Source organism: Scyliorhinus canicula, chromosome 2 (assembly GCF_902713615.1).
Source record: "Scyliorhinus canicula chromosome 2, sScyCan1.1, whole genome shotgun sequence".
NCBI lineage: Eukaryota > Metazoa > Chordata > Chondrichthyes > Carcharhiniformes > Scyliorhinidae > Scyliorhinus > Scyliorhinus canicula.
Window position 1 is genome coordinate 187,424,706 of NC_052147.1, and position 18,890 is coordinate 187,443,595.

An 18,890-nucleotide genomic window follows, 5' to 3' on the forward strand; every position below is an offset into this window, starting at 1 on the left:
TTCTTCACGATCCCTTCACAAATTTGTCCAGTAAAGCAGGCTGGGAATCATAGAATTCACACTGCTGAAGGAGGCCATTCGGCCCGAGTCTGCACCGGCCCTTGGAAAGAGCACCCTACACAAGCCCACACCTCCACCCTCCCCGTAGCCCAGTACCCCACCCAACCCAACCCTTTTGAACATTAAGAGCAATTTAGCATGGCCAATCCACCTAACCTGCACATCTTTCGACTGTGGGAGGTAACCGGAGCACCCAGAGGAAACCCACGCAGACATGGGGAGAACGTGCAGACTCCGCACAGACAGTGACTCAAGCCGGGAATGGAAACTGGGACCCCGGAGCTGTGAAGCAACTGTGCTAACCACTATGCTACCGTGCTGCCCTTATCACACAGCAAAGGAGCGATGTCATGGAGGAGCGGGATGAGGAGAAAGGGCAGACCTCGTCTGACGAGGAGGATGCAGGGCAGGGGAGCATGAGCAAGACATGGGGCCGGGCAGGCACGGGAGGCCGCATGACATGTGCGCCAAGGTCTATGCGGCGCTGAGGAGGTCGTGCAGTTTTTGCCTGCACTGGATTCCGGTCCGGATGACGTTGCCCACAGCGCTGACTGCTCCCAGGCACGGCAAACGATGGTGCTTGGCGGCCTTCCTCCTGGGTCGGGGTAGAGTGTCATCCACCTCTCCTCCACCACGTCCAGGAGGTTCTCCAGCTCACAGTCTCTGAACCATGGCCTGCTCTCTTTCCAACCATCTTGCTGGCTGGGCCAGTGTGTGTGGGGGGAAAGATCGTTTATGTGCAGCTGCGGCTTGTCAGCCTCATGGTGCCAACCACAGATGACGTTTTTAGTGGAATTGATTGTGGAATTCCATGTGGCGCCGGTGCTAGCCCATTAATGGTATTGGAATCAGTCCACGTGTGGTGCTGATTTTTCTGTCGTAAAAGTCCACACATGCTCCGGACATCAAAACCTAGAAACAGAGAATATAGACCTTTGTTCGGGACCGCACTGCCTCGCTTTGAATACGGGAAGAACCCCTCAACAGAATAGTCACCTGGAATGTCATGCGACTTAACAGTCCAGTGAAAAGATCCAGAGTCTTCATATGCAAGCTGACATAGTCTTCCTCCAAGAGATGGACCTGACGGAAAAGGACCGACAGCGGGTAAGGAAGGGCTGGGTGGACAGACCTACCATTCCTGCTACGGGATGAGAGCAAGAGGATTAGCCATATTTTTAAATAAGAGGACGATGTTTACTGCAATGAGGACAGTACGGACCCAGAGGCACTAAACGTCATGGTCAGCGATGTCCTAAACGGGGACCAGTAGCCCAGTTGAACGTGTATACGCCCAACTGGGATGACACAAAGCTTATAAAAAAGACCATGGGAGAAATCCCTGACGCACACCGACTTATTGTGGGGGGGGGGGGGCTTTAACTGTGTACAGGCAGGTCGAGCTCCAAAATAGGGAGGACCTCTAATATGGCAAAAGAACTCGACATATTAATGGAGCAGCTGGGGGAAGTGGACCCATGGAGGTTCACCCACCCAGGGCCCTCCTGGCCAACAAGGTTTGCTGCTAGAAAATATCACAGGCCATAGATGAGGATATTACTAACAACTGGAAGGGGGAGGTCTCGCCCTCCACGCTCTGGCAGGTGCTGAGCCCTATGATCAGGGGTGAAATTATTGCTTACAAAACACGGATAGGGAAGAGAGGATGGCTAGGCAAAAGCTAGTCGACTCCATATTGGAGGTAGACCAGCAAAACTCAGAGGTCCCGACCGTAGAGCTCCTGGCGGAGAGGAAAAGGTTACAAATGGACTCTGACCAGCTCTCCACGAGGAAAGCAGTGCGCCAGCTCTGCCAGGCAGGGGGACCCTGTACGAACACGGAGACAAAGCCAGTCGCCTTTGGCTCACCAACTGAGGAAGCAGGCAGCCATGAGGGAAATAGCTCAGATTAAAGACGCCAGGGGCAAACTGGTAGTGGAGACAGAAAAGGTCAACAACGTATTTGAGGCCTTCTACCAGGGGCTGTACACCTCTGAGCTTCCCCCAACTCCCTCCCAAAGGGGACTTGGGGATGAAGCAGTTCCTCAATGGACTGGATGTGCCTGTTGTGGGGGAAGATAGGAAACGGGGGCTGGAAGCATCATTAGAACTGGGAGAAGACATGGAGAGCATCAACTCCATGCAAGCAGGGAAGGTGCCGGGACCAGATGGATTCTCGGTGAACTTCTACAAAAGATTTGCAATGGCACAGGCCCTGTACTTGTGGGAGATGTTCACAGTCTCACTAGTGAGGGCACCCTGCCACCTACTTTAGCACAAGCCTCAATCTCGTTGCTACTTAAGACCCTGCAGACCCATTTTGCTGTTCAACACAAAGGCGAAAATACTCGCCAAAATCCTAGTCCAGCGACTGGAGAACTGTGTTGGCAGAAGATCAAACAGGCATTGTTAAGGGTAGACAGCTAACATCAAACATTAAGCACCTGAATGTGACAATGACCCCATCCGGGGAGAGAACAGCAGAGGTGATCATCTCCTGGTCACAGAAAAGGCCTTTGACTGAGTCGAATGGAAGTACCACATAGAGGTACAGGAGCGATTCGGGCTTGGAATGGGGATCACCACCTAGGTGAAACTCCTACACAGCACTCCCATGGCGAGTGTACGGACGAACACCACCTGCTCTAAGTACTTCCAGCTGCACAGACTCACGAGGCAGGGATGCCTGTTGTCCCCGCTGCTGGTGGCTCTAGCATTGGAACCACTAGCGATTGCACTCAGCGGAAAAGAATTGGAAGGGGATCCAGAGAGGAGATAGAGAGCACAGAGTTTCGCTCTATGCGGTTGACCTGCTACTCTACCTTGCAGGCTCACAAAGCAGCATGAAAGAGTTTGGAACCTTCTCGGGCCACAAACTCAACCTGAGCAAAAGTGAGATGTTCCCGGTGAACCTGCAAGGGAGAGGGGCAGACTGGAGGGATTGCCATTTAAACAGGCCTAAAACAAATTACGTTATGTAGGGATTCAAATTGACCATGACTGGACACGGGTCCACAAGTGAAACCTGACCAGCCTGGTGGAGAAGTTAAAAAGATATGCTTAGGTGGGATACAATCCCACTCTCCCTGTCGAGGAGGGTGCAGACCAGTGGAGATGGTCGATAGCTTTAAGTTCCTGGGGGTCACCATCAACAACAGTCTGTCCTGGTCCACTCACGTTGATGCAACAGTCAAGAAAGTCCAACAATGTCTCTACTTCCTGCGGAAGCTAAAGAAATTTGGCACGTCTGCATCGACTCTCACAAACGTCTGCAGATGTGCGATAGAGAGCATCCTATCGGCTGCATCGCAGCCTGGTATGGCAACTGCTCAGTCCAAGATCGCAAGAAACTGCAGACTAGTGAACTCAGCCCAACGCATCACACAAACGTGCCAACCTCACATTGATTCTGTATACACCTCTCGTTGCCTCAGGAAGTAGACAGCATCAGAGACCCCTCCCACCCAGGCATTGCCTTCTTCCAGACCCTTCCATCAGGCAGAAGGTACAGAAGTCTGAAGACTCGCACATCCAGACAGAGGAACAGCTTCTTCCCCATAGCTACAAGACTCCTCAACGACTCCCCTCAAACTGATCTGTTCCCTGTAAGAACACTATTCACAATGCCCTATGCTTCTCTTGCTCATGTATGTGCTTTGTTTGGCCCCTTGTTCCGCGCTGTAACCAATCACTGTTTTGTCAATGTTTCCTGTTGATTATTCTTGTGTCTACTATGTACGTACAGTGTACATTCCTCGGACGCAGAAAAATACTTTTCACTGTACATCGGTACATGTGACAATAAAATCAAATCAAAACAAATCAAATCAAAATGAACGTACGGCACAGGTTCCTCTTCCTGTTCAGATCCATAGCGATCTACATCCCCAAAGCCTTTTTCGACTCAGTGGAAAAATTGATCATGGTGTTTGTGCGGGGGTGGGGGGTGGAGGGGGAGAACGCATAACACATAGGACCAGAATTAGGCAACTCGTTCTATCGAGTCTGCTCCGTCATTCAATCATGGCTGATATTTTTCTTGTTCCCATTCTCCTGCCTTCTCCCCATAACCCCTGATCCCCTTATCAATCAAGAACCTACCTATCTCTGTCTTAAAGACCCTCAGTGATTTGGCCTCCACAGCCTTCTATGGCAAAGAGTTTCACATTCACACCCTCTGGCTGAAGAAATTCCTCCTCATCTCTGCTTTAAAGGATCGTCCCTTTTGTCTGAGATTTGACCTATCCTTCTAGTTTTTCCTACAAATGGAAACATTCTTTCCACATCCACTCTATCCAGGCCTCGCAGTATCCTGTAAGTTTCAGTAAGATCCCCCTCATCCTTCTAAACACCCATGAGTACAGACCCAAAGTCCTCAACCGTTCCTCATACAACAAGCTCTTCATTCCAAGGATCATTCTTGTGAACCTCCTCTGGATCCTTTCCAAGGCCAACACATCTGATCAGAGCCTTATATAGCCTGAGAAGTACATCCCTGGTCTTGTATTCTAGCCCTCTCAACATGAAAGCGAGCATTGCATTTGCCTTCCAAACTGCCGACTGAACTTGCACGTTAACTTTAAGAGAATTGGGAACAAGGACTCCCAAGTCTCTTTGTGCTTCTGATTTCCTAAGCATTTCCCCATTTAGAAAATAGTCTCTGCTACCATTTCTCCTTCCAAAGTGCATAACCTCACACTTTTCCACGTTGTATTCCATTTGCCACTTCATTGCCCACTCTCCTAGCCTGTCCAAATCCTTCTGCAGCCCCCTTGCTTCCTCAATACTACCTGTCCCTCTACAGATCTTTGTATCATCTGCAAACTTAGCAACAGTTGCTTCAGTTCCTTCCTTCAGATCATTAATGTATATTGTGAAAAGTTGTGATCCCAGCACAGACCACTGTGGCACACCACTAGTCACCAGCTGCCATCCTGAAAAAGACCCCTTTATTCCCACTCTCCAGAGCCAATCCTCTATCCATGCCAGGTTCTTACTCTTAACACCATGGGCTCTTAACTTATTTAACAGTCTCCTATGTGGCACCTTGTCAAAGGTCTTCTGGAAATCTGAATAAATCACATCCACTGGTCTCCTTTGTCTAACTTCCTTGTTACTTCCTCAAAGAACTCTAACAGATTTGTCAGACTTGGCCTCCCCTTGATGAAGCCGTCCTGACTCAGTCCTATTTTATCATGCACTTCGAAATACTCCGCGATGTTATCTTTAATAATGGACTCTAAAATCTTACCAATGACCTAAGTCAGGCTAACCGGCCTATAAGTTCCAGTCTTCTGCCTCTCTCCCTTCTTAAACAACGGTCTTACATTAGCCATTTTCCAATCCTCAGGATCCTTTCCTGCCTCCACTGATTCCTGAAAGATCACAACCAATGCCTCCACAATCTCCTCAGCTAAGTCTTTTAGAACCCTGAGGTGTAGTCCATCCGGTCCAGGTGATTTATCCACCTTCAGGCCTTTCAGTTTCCCCAGAACCTTCTCCTTAGTGATAGTCACTGAATCACCTCTGCCGTCTGATTCTCCTGAAGCTCTGGCATCCCACTGGTGTCTTCTGAAAAGCAACTATTCTGTTCCTCTGCCATTTCTTTGTTTCCTATTAGTACTTCTCCAGCCAATTTTCCAGTGGTCCAATTTCTATTTTTGCCTCTCTTGCCTTTTATATATTGAAAAAAAAACTCTTCCTATCTTCCTTTATATTACTAGCTAGCTTGCACTCATATTTCATCTTCTCCCCCCTTATTGTTTTTTTAATTGTCTTCTGCTCACGATTAAAAGCTTCCCAATCCTCTGGCTTCCCACTAATTCTCGCCACTTTGTATGCTTTTTGTTTTGCTTTTATGCTGTTCTTGACTTCCCTTGTCAGCCATGAATGCCTTGTCCTACCCTTAGCATGTTGTGGTGCCACTGTTTTGGCTGCTGTTGTTTTCCCATGATAGGCTATCCCCCCCCAACAGTATCAAAAACAGTATACATGTTAGAGAGGGGGACAGCCACAGGGGATTCCTGCACTGACTGCCTGCCCTTTCTAGCGGTCACCCATCTGTCTGCCTGCACCTTGGGTGTGACCACGACTCTATAACTCCTATCACCACCCAAGGACTCCCAAAACAGTCCTGCAAAGAACAAGAAACCCTCCCAAACCTCCAATGTTATCACTGGGCAGCAACAGCGGAAAGCGTAAAGGCATAGATAAAGGAATCAGAGGCTGAATGGATAAAAATGGTGGGGAGCACCTGCACAGGGACATCCTTCTAGGCCCTGGCCACGGCAGCGCTCACATCCCCTCCGGCGAGGCACTCAACAAGTCCAGTGGTGATAGCCACACTCCGGTCGCGGAGTCAACTACAACAGCAGTTGTACATCTACTGAGATGTCCATTAAGGCCCCCATCTGCAACAACCACAGGTTTGTGCCAGCCAAAATAAATGCCACCTTCATAAGGTGGAGACTGGATTGGGGGATGTTGACAGTTAGGGATTTCTGGACAAACAACAGACTGACAACACACGAGGAACTGATAGAGAAGTTCCAACTGACCGGGGTAAACAAATTAAAAACACTGCAAGTTTAAAAACTTCCTCCGTAGGGAAACAAAGACATACCCTCGGCCACCGCAGCAATCACTATTAGAGGACCTATTAGACGCGGCCAACCTATGGAGGGAAAACTGCAGAGACCTGTAAGGGCATCTGTTGGGAAAGGCACGCTCTCCACTGGATGGGACGAGAGTAAAATGGGAGGAAGACCTCGGCTTTGAAATAGGGTGGGGACTCTGGAGCGACTGAAAGTGGTACACAAAGCTCACTTAACCAGACCCTGAATGAATAGTTTCTTCCCGGTGGTGGAAGACAAATGTGAATGGCACCAGAGAGACCCAGCCAACCACGCCCACATGTTCTGATCATGCCACAGACTTGTCAGGTTCATGTCCATCGTTGCGGGGATGAGGGTGGAGTCATGCCCCAAGTGGCAGTCTTCAGGATATCAGAACAGCCAAAACTCTTTATGGAGAGGAGGACTGACACCCTTGCCTTTGCCTCCCTAATTGCCCACTGGACAATACTGCTCGTCTGGCGATCAGCAGCACCGCCCAAAGCTACGGACTGGAGAAAAGCGAATTTACCATCCAAGGGTAGGTAGAGGGCTTCCATAAAAGGAAGGGGTCATTCACCAACCTGTTCCTAGACCTGTTTGTAGCCATCAGCCAATAAGCCCGGGACAGGGAGGATCCACAAAAGGTCCACAGACACAAACAGAAAGAGAGGGATGGGGAGTTGGGGGATGGAGGGAAGGAATAAAGAGGCACAGAACCCAACCAAAACTAACAAATAGCATATGTAACACCACACTAGCCCAACGGGTCCAATTGGATGATCCAACAAACAAAGAAGACATGACAGATAAAAAATGGAGGGGATCGGGAAGAAAGAGGAAATTGGGATCAGGAGGCCAAGTCAAGGCTAGGCACTTGTAGAGAAGTACGAATTGTAACAAATGTAAATAGTGAATGGTAACCGATGTATAAAGTTTCTGTGTATGTTCACTTTCATCTTTGTTTTAAATTAAAAGAAAACCCTAATAAAAATTCATTTAAAAAAAAAAGAATTATTTCCAGCAGTTTGTCTGCAGGCTCGATGGGCCGAATGGACTCCTTCTGCACTGTAAATTCTATGTTCTATGTTCTAATACTAGTGAGGTTATCCTGACTGGCCTGTAACTACTCCATTTATCCGTTCCTCCCTTTCTAAACAAAAATATAATGTTCGCAGTCCTCCAGTTCTATAATAGTCGGAGCCACTAGTAGTTCCTTCCTTGCTTTCCTTGGCCGGGATTCTCCGATGCCTCGCGCCGCAATCGCACCCGACACGGGGGCGGAGAATGGGGCATCGGACTCTTGATGGCTTCGGGTGATTCACCGGCGACCGGCGAATCATCGCACGCGCGCGGTCAACCCGGCGCCAGTCAGGGGCCGTTGAAAGAGGCGATTCTCTGCAGTCGACCGACCGAGTTCCCGCCAGCGTGGTTCACGTATGGTTCCACCCGGCAGGAGCTCGGGGTCGCGGCTGCCTTGGCCACGATCGGCGGGCGCGCGCGATCTGGGGGGGCCTATCATCTTCCGCGACTGCCCACTGTGTGGATCCGCCATGTTTTACCAGGCCAGCGCCGCAGGCGGCCGCCGCACGCATGCGCAAACAGGCGGCCGCAAGTGCAGGGCCCCGTATCGGCCGCAGGAGCTGCGCGGCACACGCCAGGGCCCTGCAAGCCCCCTTAAAAACAGAGAATCACCCCAGATGTTTTAGGAAAAGTCCAGAGTGATTTGTGTCCGTTTTCTGGCGGGCGTGGGAACATAACCCCATAATTGGAGAATCCGGCCCTTATCTGCCAGATTCTGGCATGTCAATTCACCGACTTTCAAAGATGCTAAACTTCTTTCAAATTTTCTCTGTCACTATGAATTTGGATTTGGGTTTATTGTCACTTCTATTGAGGTATATCCCATCTAATATTTCATACTCCCCTTCCTTGACTACAATGTTTAAATCATTATGATACTTTGTGAAGACAGATGCAAAGTATACATTAAGATCCACATCTTTGGTGCGATTCTCCCAAACAATTTCTAATTAAATTGTGGCAGGTTTTTCAGGGAGTTCCCCACCACTATTCGATGACACTTAGTTACTTTTTTGGGCCGTGGGGAGTTTCTCACCGGTCTAGCCACACTTAGAATTCCTTTAGCACTGGGGAGCTAAACTCCGAGATTGGACCGTCATTTTGAAAGGGTGCCCCGATCTCTTAAGTGAACTTGTACTCCACAACCCATGGACAATGTCACCCCACACCCCCCCCCACACACACACACACACACATGAACAATACGCCACATTCCCGAAGTGAGGACACCCCACTATGGGGTCCCCAGGAGTGCCCACTCTTCAGGCCCCCCCATGCCCCATTGCAGCATCCCTTCCCTTCCAGGCTGTGGTGGTATGATTAGCATAGCTGCCTGCCATTGGTGCAGAACACCGGCTTGCCATTGGTGCAGAACACTGGCTTACCATTGGCCCTGGTCGGTCATGTGCCTCTCGACCAGTTGGTTGAGACCAGTCATGTGACGGCTCCCCGATTGGTCGAGAGGCTGAGTTAACCCCGCCTCCAGGGCGGGGTATAAATACCCAGTACTCCCGGTGGTCGTCCTTCTACTGTAATCGACCGCAGGGCTAACATCTAGTAGATTAAAGCCATACTTTTGTTCAGCAACTCGTCTCGTGTTCAATTGATGGTACATCACAGGCCTCCCACCCGTCACCCCTCCAACCTCGCTGAGGCCCCTATTTACCTGTCCTGCACTCTCCCACCTTCAACAACAACCCCCCCCCCCCCTCCCCTCCCCTCCCCGACCCTCATTTCATGGGCATGGCCCCCCTCGGGCCCTGACTCTTGAATACAGGAATCATGGAGAATCGCGTCCATAGAAATATTGGGCACAATCTTCTGGAAATATCGCCAAGTGTGCCAGCAAGGAGGAATTGTCGCGCGTTTCCGAGCGCTCGGCCCAGCGAGGGCGGCAAAGCTAGTCAACATTAATTAGTCCACTTAACAAGGCCTCACGGGCTACTCACCACAAATGAACACTCGTCAACTTATTCGCTGGGACCGCACTCGCCAGCTCCCTACTAACAACATCGAGCAGCACTTAGGCTGCACTTGCTCAGACAACCCCAGCCAGCTCACAACAATGGCACCAAGGAGACCGGCCCCAAGGTTTGGGACTGCTGACCTAGGATGGCTCCTGAAAGCGGTGGAGGCCAGGAATGATGCCCTGTTCCCCCGAGGGTCCCGGTGAGCCACAAGGCAGCCAGTGCTGCCTGGGTGAGATGGCAGCAGTCAGCTCGGGCACTGTGATCAGGAGGACTACCCTCCAGTGTCGGAAGAAGGTCACCGACCTACACCGTGCTGCACGAATGAGTAGACAACAATGTCCCATTCCTCAAGGGAGCATCCCCCACGTGACCCCCAACCCTCCCCCCAACCTAATCCTCCCTTCACCCCCCCCGCCCCCAACAACTGTGAACCACACGTGTGGCTAACAGTCCCCTCTTTTTGTCTCCTCAGGAATAGCTCTCCCATAATCGGTGGGAGAGGGCCCAGACTAGCAGTGGGTGCCGGACTTGGGAAACCTCACCTACTTCAAGGAGCGGGGCTTGGAGGTGACTTGTGTGGCAAAGGACAGGGTGGTCACCAACGCGGAGGCTGGTGGACGCCGCAGAGGTGAACGACCACAGCGGACCTGTCAAACGTGAGTAGCGATTGCCTTACTGGCCGACTCTCCCACTGACCACATGTCCATGCTCCTACAGGTCGAGCAGCCGACGGCATCAAGGAGAACACCTTGGAGGAGAGCTCCGAGGATGCAACTGTTATAGTCGCAGCACAGCTGTCATCCCCACCCTCCACCAGCGCAGAAACACACACCTCGGTGGGAAATGTTAGTGGACAAGCTTCTGGGGCACTATCTGGTGAGCACCACACTGCTGATGTGCACATCTGGTGGAGGCAGGAACACCCAGGGGAGTCAGCAGTTGGAGGTCTGCTGGACTCCTGGACCCAGCTGACCCCCAGCCAGATGCTGAGCCTCTGGAACAGAATTACCCGGAACTGATGGAGATAATAGGGAGTGGCCGTTTCATTCAGAGGGAGGAATCAGCATCACTCCAGCAGATCCATAGCCAATTGGAGGAGTCACAGAGGCTACGGCCGCAGGAGATGGCGCCGCCAATGAGTGGCACCGTGGCCAGCATTGCTCGGGTGGCGACCGCAGTGGAGAGCCTGATGCACGACATCAGCAGCATTAGTGAAGGTGTCCAAGGCATCACACAGTCGGTGACAGCCATGCTGAGGACCTCAGCACTATGTCTGCCTCGCTGGGGAATATCACCCAGTACCAGGCTGACACAGTACCAGCATCATGGAGTGATGTGACACATACCCTGGGAGGGTGGGAAATGGGGGTGGAGGGGGGGTAAGGATGCGACGATGGACCAGGCCACATCCAACGCGAATCGGGCCAGAAAGAGGGCCTCCCTGCCCCTCCGGGCTTGCTGAACCATCATAGCTGCCGCCTGTCCTGCAGTCTCCAGCTGGGCATCATGTTTCTCCCCGGCCTCATCCTCCAGCCTCTGCTGCTCCAGCAGCTTCTCATCATCCTCGTCCCCGCCCCCCTCCTCCTCTGAGGTGGCCCCATGTGCGAGGTTGTGGAGGACCCAGCGGACCACAACAAAGCAGATGAACCACCGTGCGGTGTACTGGAGTGCACTTCCGAATCGCTCAAGGCATCAGAACCACACGTTGAGTAGTCCAACACTCAATGTCAGCCCGGTGGGTGCATGGACCTCATTATTGCGGGTCTCAGGTTCGGTCTCCGGCCTCCGTACTGTCATCATTAGCCAGGCCTTCAGCAGATATCTCTTATCCCCCAAGAGCCAACTGCCATCCTGGGGTGCTCCTGGAAGAGGGCAGGGTGACTGACTGCCCTCGGATGTAGCTGTCGTGCACACTGCCTGGGAAGTGCGCACACACAACCATTATCTTCATCTGGTGGTCGTACAGGAGCTGAATGTTGAGGGAGTTGAACCCCTTCCGGGTAACATAGGGCACCCCCAGATGGCCCGGTGAGCACCGGGCAACATGCGTGGCATCTATGACTCCCCGGACCTGGGGCATCCCGAAGATGGCGGAGACACCTGCTGCCTGGCATCCTGTTAGGCATGTATAAAATGATGTAGCCTTCCACCCGGGCATGCTGTGATACTGCCGGATACACCTGTGGGCTGTGGCCTGTGAGCCCTGAAATGATCCCGTGGCATAAAGGTTCAGGGCTGCAGTGACCTTCGCCTCCACACGGTGACAAGTGGCACACGCTGCCGTCGTTTGTTCTAATGACCAGTGGCAGCTGTACTACCTGGGCCGTCGCAGGACACCCTTCTGGGTCCCTCTCTAGCCTGATGGGCGGCCGGGTCCCCAGGGTGTAGGACGGGGTCCGGCACAAGGTCCACTGCCTCGAGCGTCTGCAGATCCTGCTGCTGCTGGCGCCTTCTTCGGCGTCTGGCCACATCGCATTGCAACAGCATCACTAGGCAACCTCTGCGTCCAACATCCCTGCCATAGTGTTCAATATCTGTCAGGCATTGGGAGAGGGTGGTAGACTGACAAACAGCAGTGGCTCACACCCTGAGAGCCTCCATTCCCCCCCACCCCCCCTACCCGAAACGCCCTCCCCACGTACTCCAGGACGCAGTGTGCCCCCTCACCGGGCCCCAGATCTTGTACCCCAGTCACCCACTCACAACATCACCTGGACCAGTTGCTGCACTCCTCTCCGTGGCACTCACCCACCCTCCGGCCGTGTCCATGTTGCTAGAGCTGTTGCCATCCCCTGGGTGTTAGGATGTTGGCTTGCTGCATGTGTGGTGTTGCCTCCCACAGTGCTCAGGTACATTGTCCAGGCATCACGGTCTGATTGGGATGCTAGGCTATGACTCCCACATGCTACATGGTCCGCCCACCCACGGGAATACACTTGGGTTGTGTGAAGTGCTTAACCATGATTGCCAATTCCCTATTAGCAACAGCCTTCAGCTGCACGGCCAGAAGCCTCAGCAGTCGGTAGGGGTTATGGGTGGCCTGGGGGCAGACGGGCAGGTACAAGGGCTGCCCCCGGAACAAGTACACACGATCCAAGGAGGGTCCCCCAACCACCAATGTGCACAGGGGCAGCAAGCCCAGTGCCCCCGGGCTCTTTGCCTGTGAGCAAAGATGGCTACTCACCTCCTCGTCTCCCCACAGAAGCCCTTCCGCCAGGTTCACGTTTTTAAAAAGGGGTACTAATCGGCACCAGTGTGACCATTTGCTGGGGAGACCGCTGAATGACAGGAGGTCGTTGGATAAGGGGTGGCTCTCATTAATCTTATGGAAATAGGGCTTAATTGGTTACTCGCCAGGCCACGGCAAGATTCCGATTTCGCCTACGGGAGCAGGCCAGTTGCATCGCAAACTATTGCGGTTCCTGTTCCATGATTCTATGACTTAACAGCCCTCTGAAATGGCCAAGCAAGCCACCCAGGTCACGGAAACTGGAGATGGATAATAATCTTTCACATCATTTATTTATAGTCATGCTGACCTTTTTTTGCTTTAATTGACTGCTGGAGTAAAATAAACAGCTAAGAGAATAGAAGTGTGATACAGCAATATTTACTTGTCACAGTTCCTTTATCGCTTTACATTGTTGGTTTGTTGGTGTTGCGAGCAATACAATGCCAATCCTGAGCTGTTTTTAAAGTAATCAGTCTTTTTTTTGTGCTAGTATTTTTGTAGTACTGCAGTTACAGCAGTGCATTGTCTCATTAATAATGGTAAATTTGTGCTTTAAATTTCTGCATTATGTTGTTTTAACTAGTTTCACAAAGACTGCATTGACCATTGGCTACTGCACGAGTCCAATTCTTGTCCAATTGATGGGCAAGCAGTCTATAATCCATTAACCTGGAATGAGGGATCAAACAGAGGAACAAAGAGCGAGACATCCACCAATTCTGAGAGTTCCAGACCTAATATTCAGCCAGATCAACAGCAATTTGTTATTCCAATGATTGGTTACCATTCATCACTGAGAAAAGCAAGTACCACCCAAACCTATTTCCAGCCAAAACAAGGTCAGCATCACAGACGGTACAGAGATCAAAACCCAATAAGCATCACAGAGGATTTCACTGTAAATGGATTAAGCTATCTTCGTTTGAATGAAGAAAAAAATGAAACAAGTGTAAATCAAGGTCAAAGTGTTGGACTTTCAATACCTGCAGGGATGTCTCAAGAACATTCCCCAAGTCTTTTACCTGATACAAGAAATAAAAATAATTCTGCTGCATCTCTTCGGGTTGAGATGAAGTCAAAGACCTCTAAAGGTAGTCAAATAAAGAAAATGGGCAAGACTCATAGTACTGGCTTAAGCAGTACATCCACAGTGCAGCCGATGAACAATGGCAATTCAGACGCAATAGAATTATCATTGCCGCAGCAGATTTTGCACCAGGGAATTCTTCCACATGGTAACAATTCCACACAAATAATCCAAAGCAGTGGGTTTAAAGATGAAGTCAGGAAACAAGTCAGACTCCTTTCGAGAAAATCTAGGTGTGCTTCTATGAGTTCAGCTGCTGAGAATGCGTCTCTTGCTATGGAAGGAGTTGCAGTGAACACCAGACTATAAATACGATCACTCATTGAGGTGTGGGTTGTTTATGAATGCTTTTACAATTATTAGAATGCTGTTACTGAAAAACATATTTTACAGATTTCCAGTAACACATTACATCAAATTGTGAACAAAATCATACGCACACAGTTTTGCAAATGCACAATTCCTGCAGGAACCTCTGAGGAAGAACAAACTCCTAAAATTACTCCAATATAATTTTTTTTTGAATGAGAGCATTTGCCAAAATTTCAAAGTCTGATTGACCAAGGATGATAGCAATGCAGCAATATCAAAAATAGCAGCACGTCATTTGTGCTAAGAGTGCTTTAATAAATGAGTCACTCTCTCTACAAGTTACTTGCAGTCTGTCTCACTTTCTTTTACCTTATTATGTGTGGAAATATTTGACTTTATTGGACTTTCTTGATCATTCGCTTTATTTTGAGTCAGATGAAAGTGGGTAGTGAAAGTTTATCTCTTGAACAATGTTTAGTCCAAGAAATAAAAATATAGTTTGTGTGACAGATATTAAGATTTGAAAAATCTTTCCAAAATCAACTCTTGCATTTTCCTCAGAAACATCATCCTGATATGAAAAATAACGAATGAACAACTGTGATGATATGAAATATAACATTTGACAGGATATAATACAAGATATATTTAGGTGTGTTTGATACCTTTTACTGAACATGCAGTAGTTTTAAGGAATTGTTGGTTCTGGAGTGAATGGTCATGTAAGCTACAAATCAACAGATTGAGAAAAACGCTGAATGTAAAGTTTTTATTGTTGGGGTAAACAGTTGGTTTCAAGGCAAACTGGTATACATTTACTTGAAAGAAGGAACTGGCAATCCAACAACTCACCTTCACGCGTTCATTTCCGAGAAACTTGACCAATCCTGATATTGGTATAAACCTTGGGATAGCTAATCTGTGTGCTCTTCCTGCTTCGGAATGCTGCAAATATTTTGTGTTCACTTAAAAATATTATTAAAAAAGACTGAATTACATACTATGACCCTTTCTTGTTTTATTTAAAACAGTCGATCATGACTTTTTATTCATTTTTGTAATAGACTCATGAATGTTCTACAACAGCAAACATTTGTTTCTATTTGGGAATACTCCAGCTGTCAATCGCCTTAACCACTCTCTCTCTCTCTCCCACCTTTCATGTCTTTCTTTCCAGCAAATGTTTACTCTTTCCATTCTGGTTGTTCCCCCTAGTAGGGTCCCAATTCCATTTAACTGCTACCTGCAAATCCTGATTATTGATCCTCAGCTGACATTGGCAGCACGGTAGCACAAGTGGGTAGCACAAGTGGATAGCACTGTGGCATCACAGCGCCAGGGTCCCAGGTTCGATTCCCCGCTATGTCACTGTCTGTGCGGAGTCTGCACGTTCTCCTCGTGTCTGTGTGGGTTTCCTCCGGGTGGTCCGGTTTCCTCCCACAGTCCAAAGACATGCAGGTAGGTGGATTGGCCATGCTAAATTGCCTTAGTGTCCAAAAAAGGTTAGGAGGTATGTTCTATGTTCTGTTGTAAATGATTCCCTCTCTTCAGGTAGTGTGCCACTCCCACCAAACCAGCATCATCATCCCCTCAAAATAAATTACCCTCAACCCCTTTGTCCTTGTAAACTATCACCATACCTCCTACCTCCCATTGCTCTCTAAAGTCTTTAAATGTGTTGATGTCTCACAAATCCACGCCCATTTTCTCCATATATCTGTGGTCAGAATTTTGCTTTACTCAAGCAGGCATGCACCTGACCCATAAATGCATGAACTTGCATGAGATTAAGTCAGCCACATGTCCCAATGTCACTGCACACCGGCAGTGGCGGACTGGCCAGGGTGTCAGCTTGCCCGATAGCAAGTGGGCCCCTGATGAAGTGGGCCCCCTATATCAAATAAAAATGCAATAAAGAAACAAACACAGACAACTGTTTTAGTAATAAAAAGGAATAAGAAAAAAAGAGAACAGGACACAAAAAGTGCATAAAAAGGAACGAAGCAGGGGAGGTAGTGGAAGGATGTGGAATAGGGGGGCCCGGGTCAGGCATAATTAAGGAAATTCCATGTTTTCAGCAAGAGTGTGTGAATTTAAAGATAAAGTTACAATTCGTGATTTGAGATGGTCGGCAACTTCAAAGGATATCAAGCAGTAGTCTTGGTTCAGCCGGTACATCGGTCCGGGGCCCGGAGAGCCAAGAAGGGGCCCATGAATCTCTGAAGGGCCCTTAAAAATTATAATTAATTAGATAAATAAATCTCCAACTTCTTTCCTGAGATTTGTATTCTAACTTAATAAAATATAATTGTTTTTAAAAAGAGCAATACCAAATAAAAATGCAATAAAGAAACAAACAAATAATCACTCAGTGTATGAAGGAACGAAGCAGTGTTAAACGGATGTGAAAAGGAGTGGGGGGGCTGGTTCACCCGGGTCGGACATAGTTGGAAATCCACGTTTTCAGCAAGTGTGTATGAATTGAAAGATAAAGTTACAGTTCATGATTTGAGATCGTCGGCAACTTGAAAGGATATCAAGCAGTACATAGGGTCGTGAGGTCACCAAAAAGGAGAAGCGGTACCTTTGACCGTGAATCATGAGGTCAAAGATATTGAAGTGATAAGCCATGATCGGTAAACTCAAAGGGTTGCGACTTGTAACACTACACTGGTATCAAACTCGACATGTTAACTTTGGCCGTGGGACCATTCTAAATGTCTTACTATAGTCGGACCAAACTTCTAAGTTTCAACAGTTGTCTCAGTTGCTTGCTGGTGTGAACACTGGACAGTGGATTGTCTCCTCTTCTGAAGCTGCATAGGCCACGGTAGTATTGACTAATGAACATAGCCTATTGAAGTGTAAGTAAGTTATTTTATATTTTTTATCAAGTAGGGGTTTATTGGGCGTTCCTTCAAGTTATTCTTGCAATCATCAATATTCATTTTTCCCAATGTGGGCTATTTTTAATTAAGTTTTTATTTCAGGAATATTACCCCTACCAGCATGGAAAAGAAAAAGCATAAATCTGGGTCACTAAAACGCAAATAACAAAAAGAAGCAGAAAGGAAGGAATCAACCAAGCGATGCAGGCCTATTACAGAGTTTATAATACCACAAGCACAATCCACATCAATATCCAGTTCAGCAACAAATAATCAAGAAGCAAGAACCAATGCTCATGGTGATGATGCAATGACATGCGAGTTACAAGAACAGAGAAGAGCTACTTTGCATGTAGAGACAAATACAAGTGCATCCATTACTAATCAACCCAGGCCCAATATTTCTTCTGGCTTCCTTGTTCCAGAATCTGTACTGCCTGTAGTTGCAACATCTGAACACATAGCTTCAACTAGTGACAGGGAATCAGATATTCCTTCAAGCATAAATTACTTGATTTCTGAAGCACATCCTGTAAATGAACCTACGCAAGAAAATGAAAGATCAAGTACTGGAATCTTCCAATATCCATCACGAGCAAAGCTAAAACAGTTTTTTGCTGAACATCCACTTCAGCAACTTGATGATCTGCCATTTGATGCTCGTTTGTATGAGAGGAAAATTATGAATGACTCAGTCCCAAGAAAATGGCTAACATATAACAAAGAAAATAGATGCTTATATTGTTCATACTGCTTAGCCTTGTAATCCATCACCCTTTGTACGTGGCTTTAGTGACTACAGGTGTATTAGCCAGAGCTTGACCTTACATGAATCGACAACAACACGTCAGAAATGCTCAGCAATATATCAGTGTGGTTAATGATGGCACTCTTCTAAAGTTTGAAACCATATTGACAGCATTTACTTACTTGTATATATTTGAAACTACAATCCCGTTATCAAGTTATCTGCAGACAAGTGGTTTAGATATGTTTACTGCATGGAGTTTGGTAGATTCAGCTACAACAAAGTTGAAGGAACAGATAAGAACATTTGATAACGTTCACAGCAAGGCTTTGGAATTTGTAAATAAATGTAATGACAGGATTTCACAAATGAATATGGATGAAAATCAAACATTGGAAATTGATGCGTTGGAAACAGCATTGCCAGTTAAGAGGCAGAGGAAGAAGAAAAGAATGGCAGATGAGCTTATTGATGATGAAAGAAATTCTTCAGATTCTCTAGCTGATTTTCAAGTAAATGTGTTTAACCTAATAATGGATCGCATTGTCCAGTCACTAGAATCACGCTTTGTACAACACAAACAGTTGTATAAAGATTTGTCCTGCTTGGACCCAGCAAAGTTTAAAACTATTGCAGAGAAGGGCATTGAAGATGAAGCATTGGAAGGTATTATTGAGCTGTTTCCACAAATCAGCAAAGATCAAGTAATATTGGAATTGTTTTCTTTTGCTTAACACTTTGATGTATTAAAGCTATTGCTTAATGATGGTGAGAATATGGATTCCAGTTGCAACAATTGTAAAATTTGTAGCACTTGCCCATCGTGTGTACGAAAAATTCTGGCATCCAACAGACTTCATGACAAGGCATATGATAACCTTTATGAACTTTATAAAGTCA

The 18,890-nt window shown here is 48.0% G+C and overlaps 1 protein-coding gene across 1 annotated transcript in view; it reads left to right on the top strand.

Annotated features, from left to right (window-relative positions):
• The window catches only part of zswim2 (zinc finger, SWIM-type containing 2), an 84,078-nt gene extending 68,726 nt beyond the window's left edge, over nucleotides 1-15,352 (top strand). The window contains exon 9 of the mRNA XM_038789208.1: nucleotides 13,539-15,352. Within this exon, the coding sequence (XP_038645136.1) occupies nucleotides 13,539-14,351 (813 nt within the window). The 3' untranslated portion in view covers nucleotides 14,352-15,352. The remainder of the gene's footprint in view (nucleotides 1-13,538) is intronic.
• Nucleotides 15,353-18,890: the final 3,538 nt, after the last annotated feature.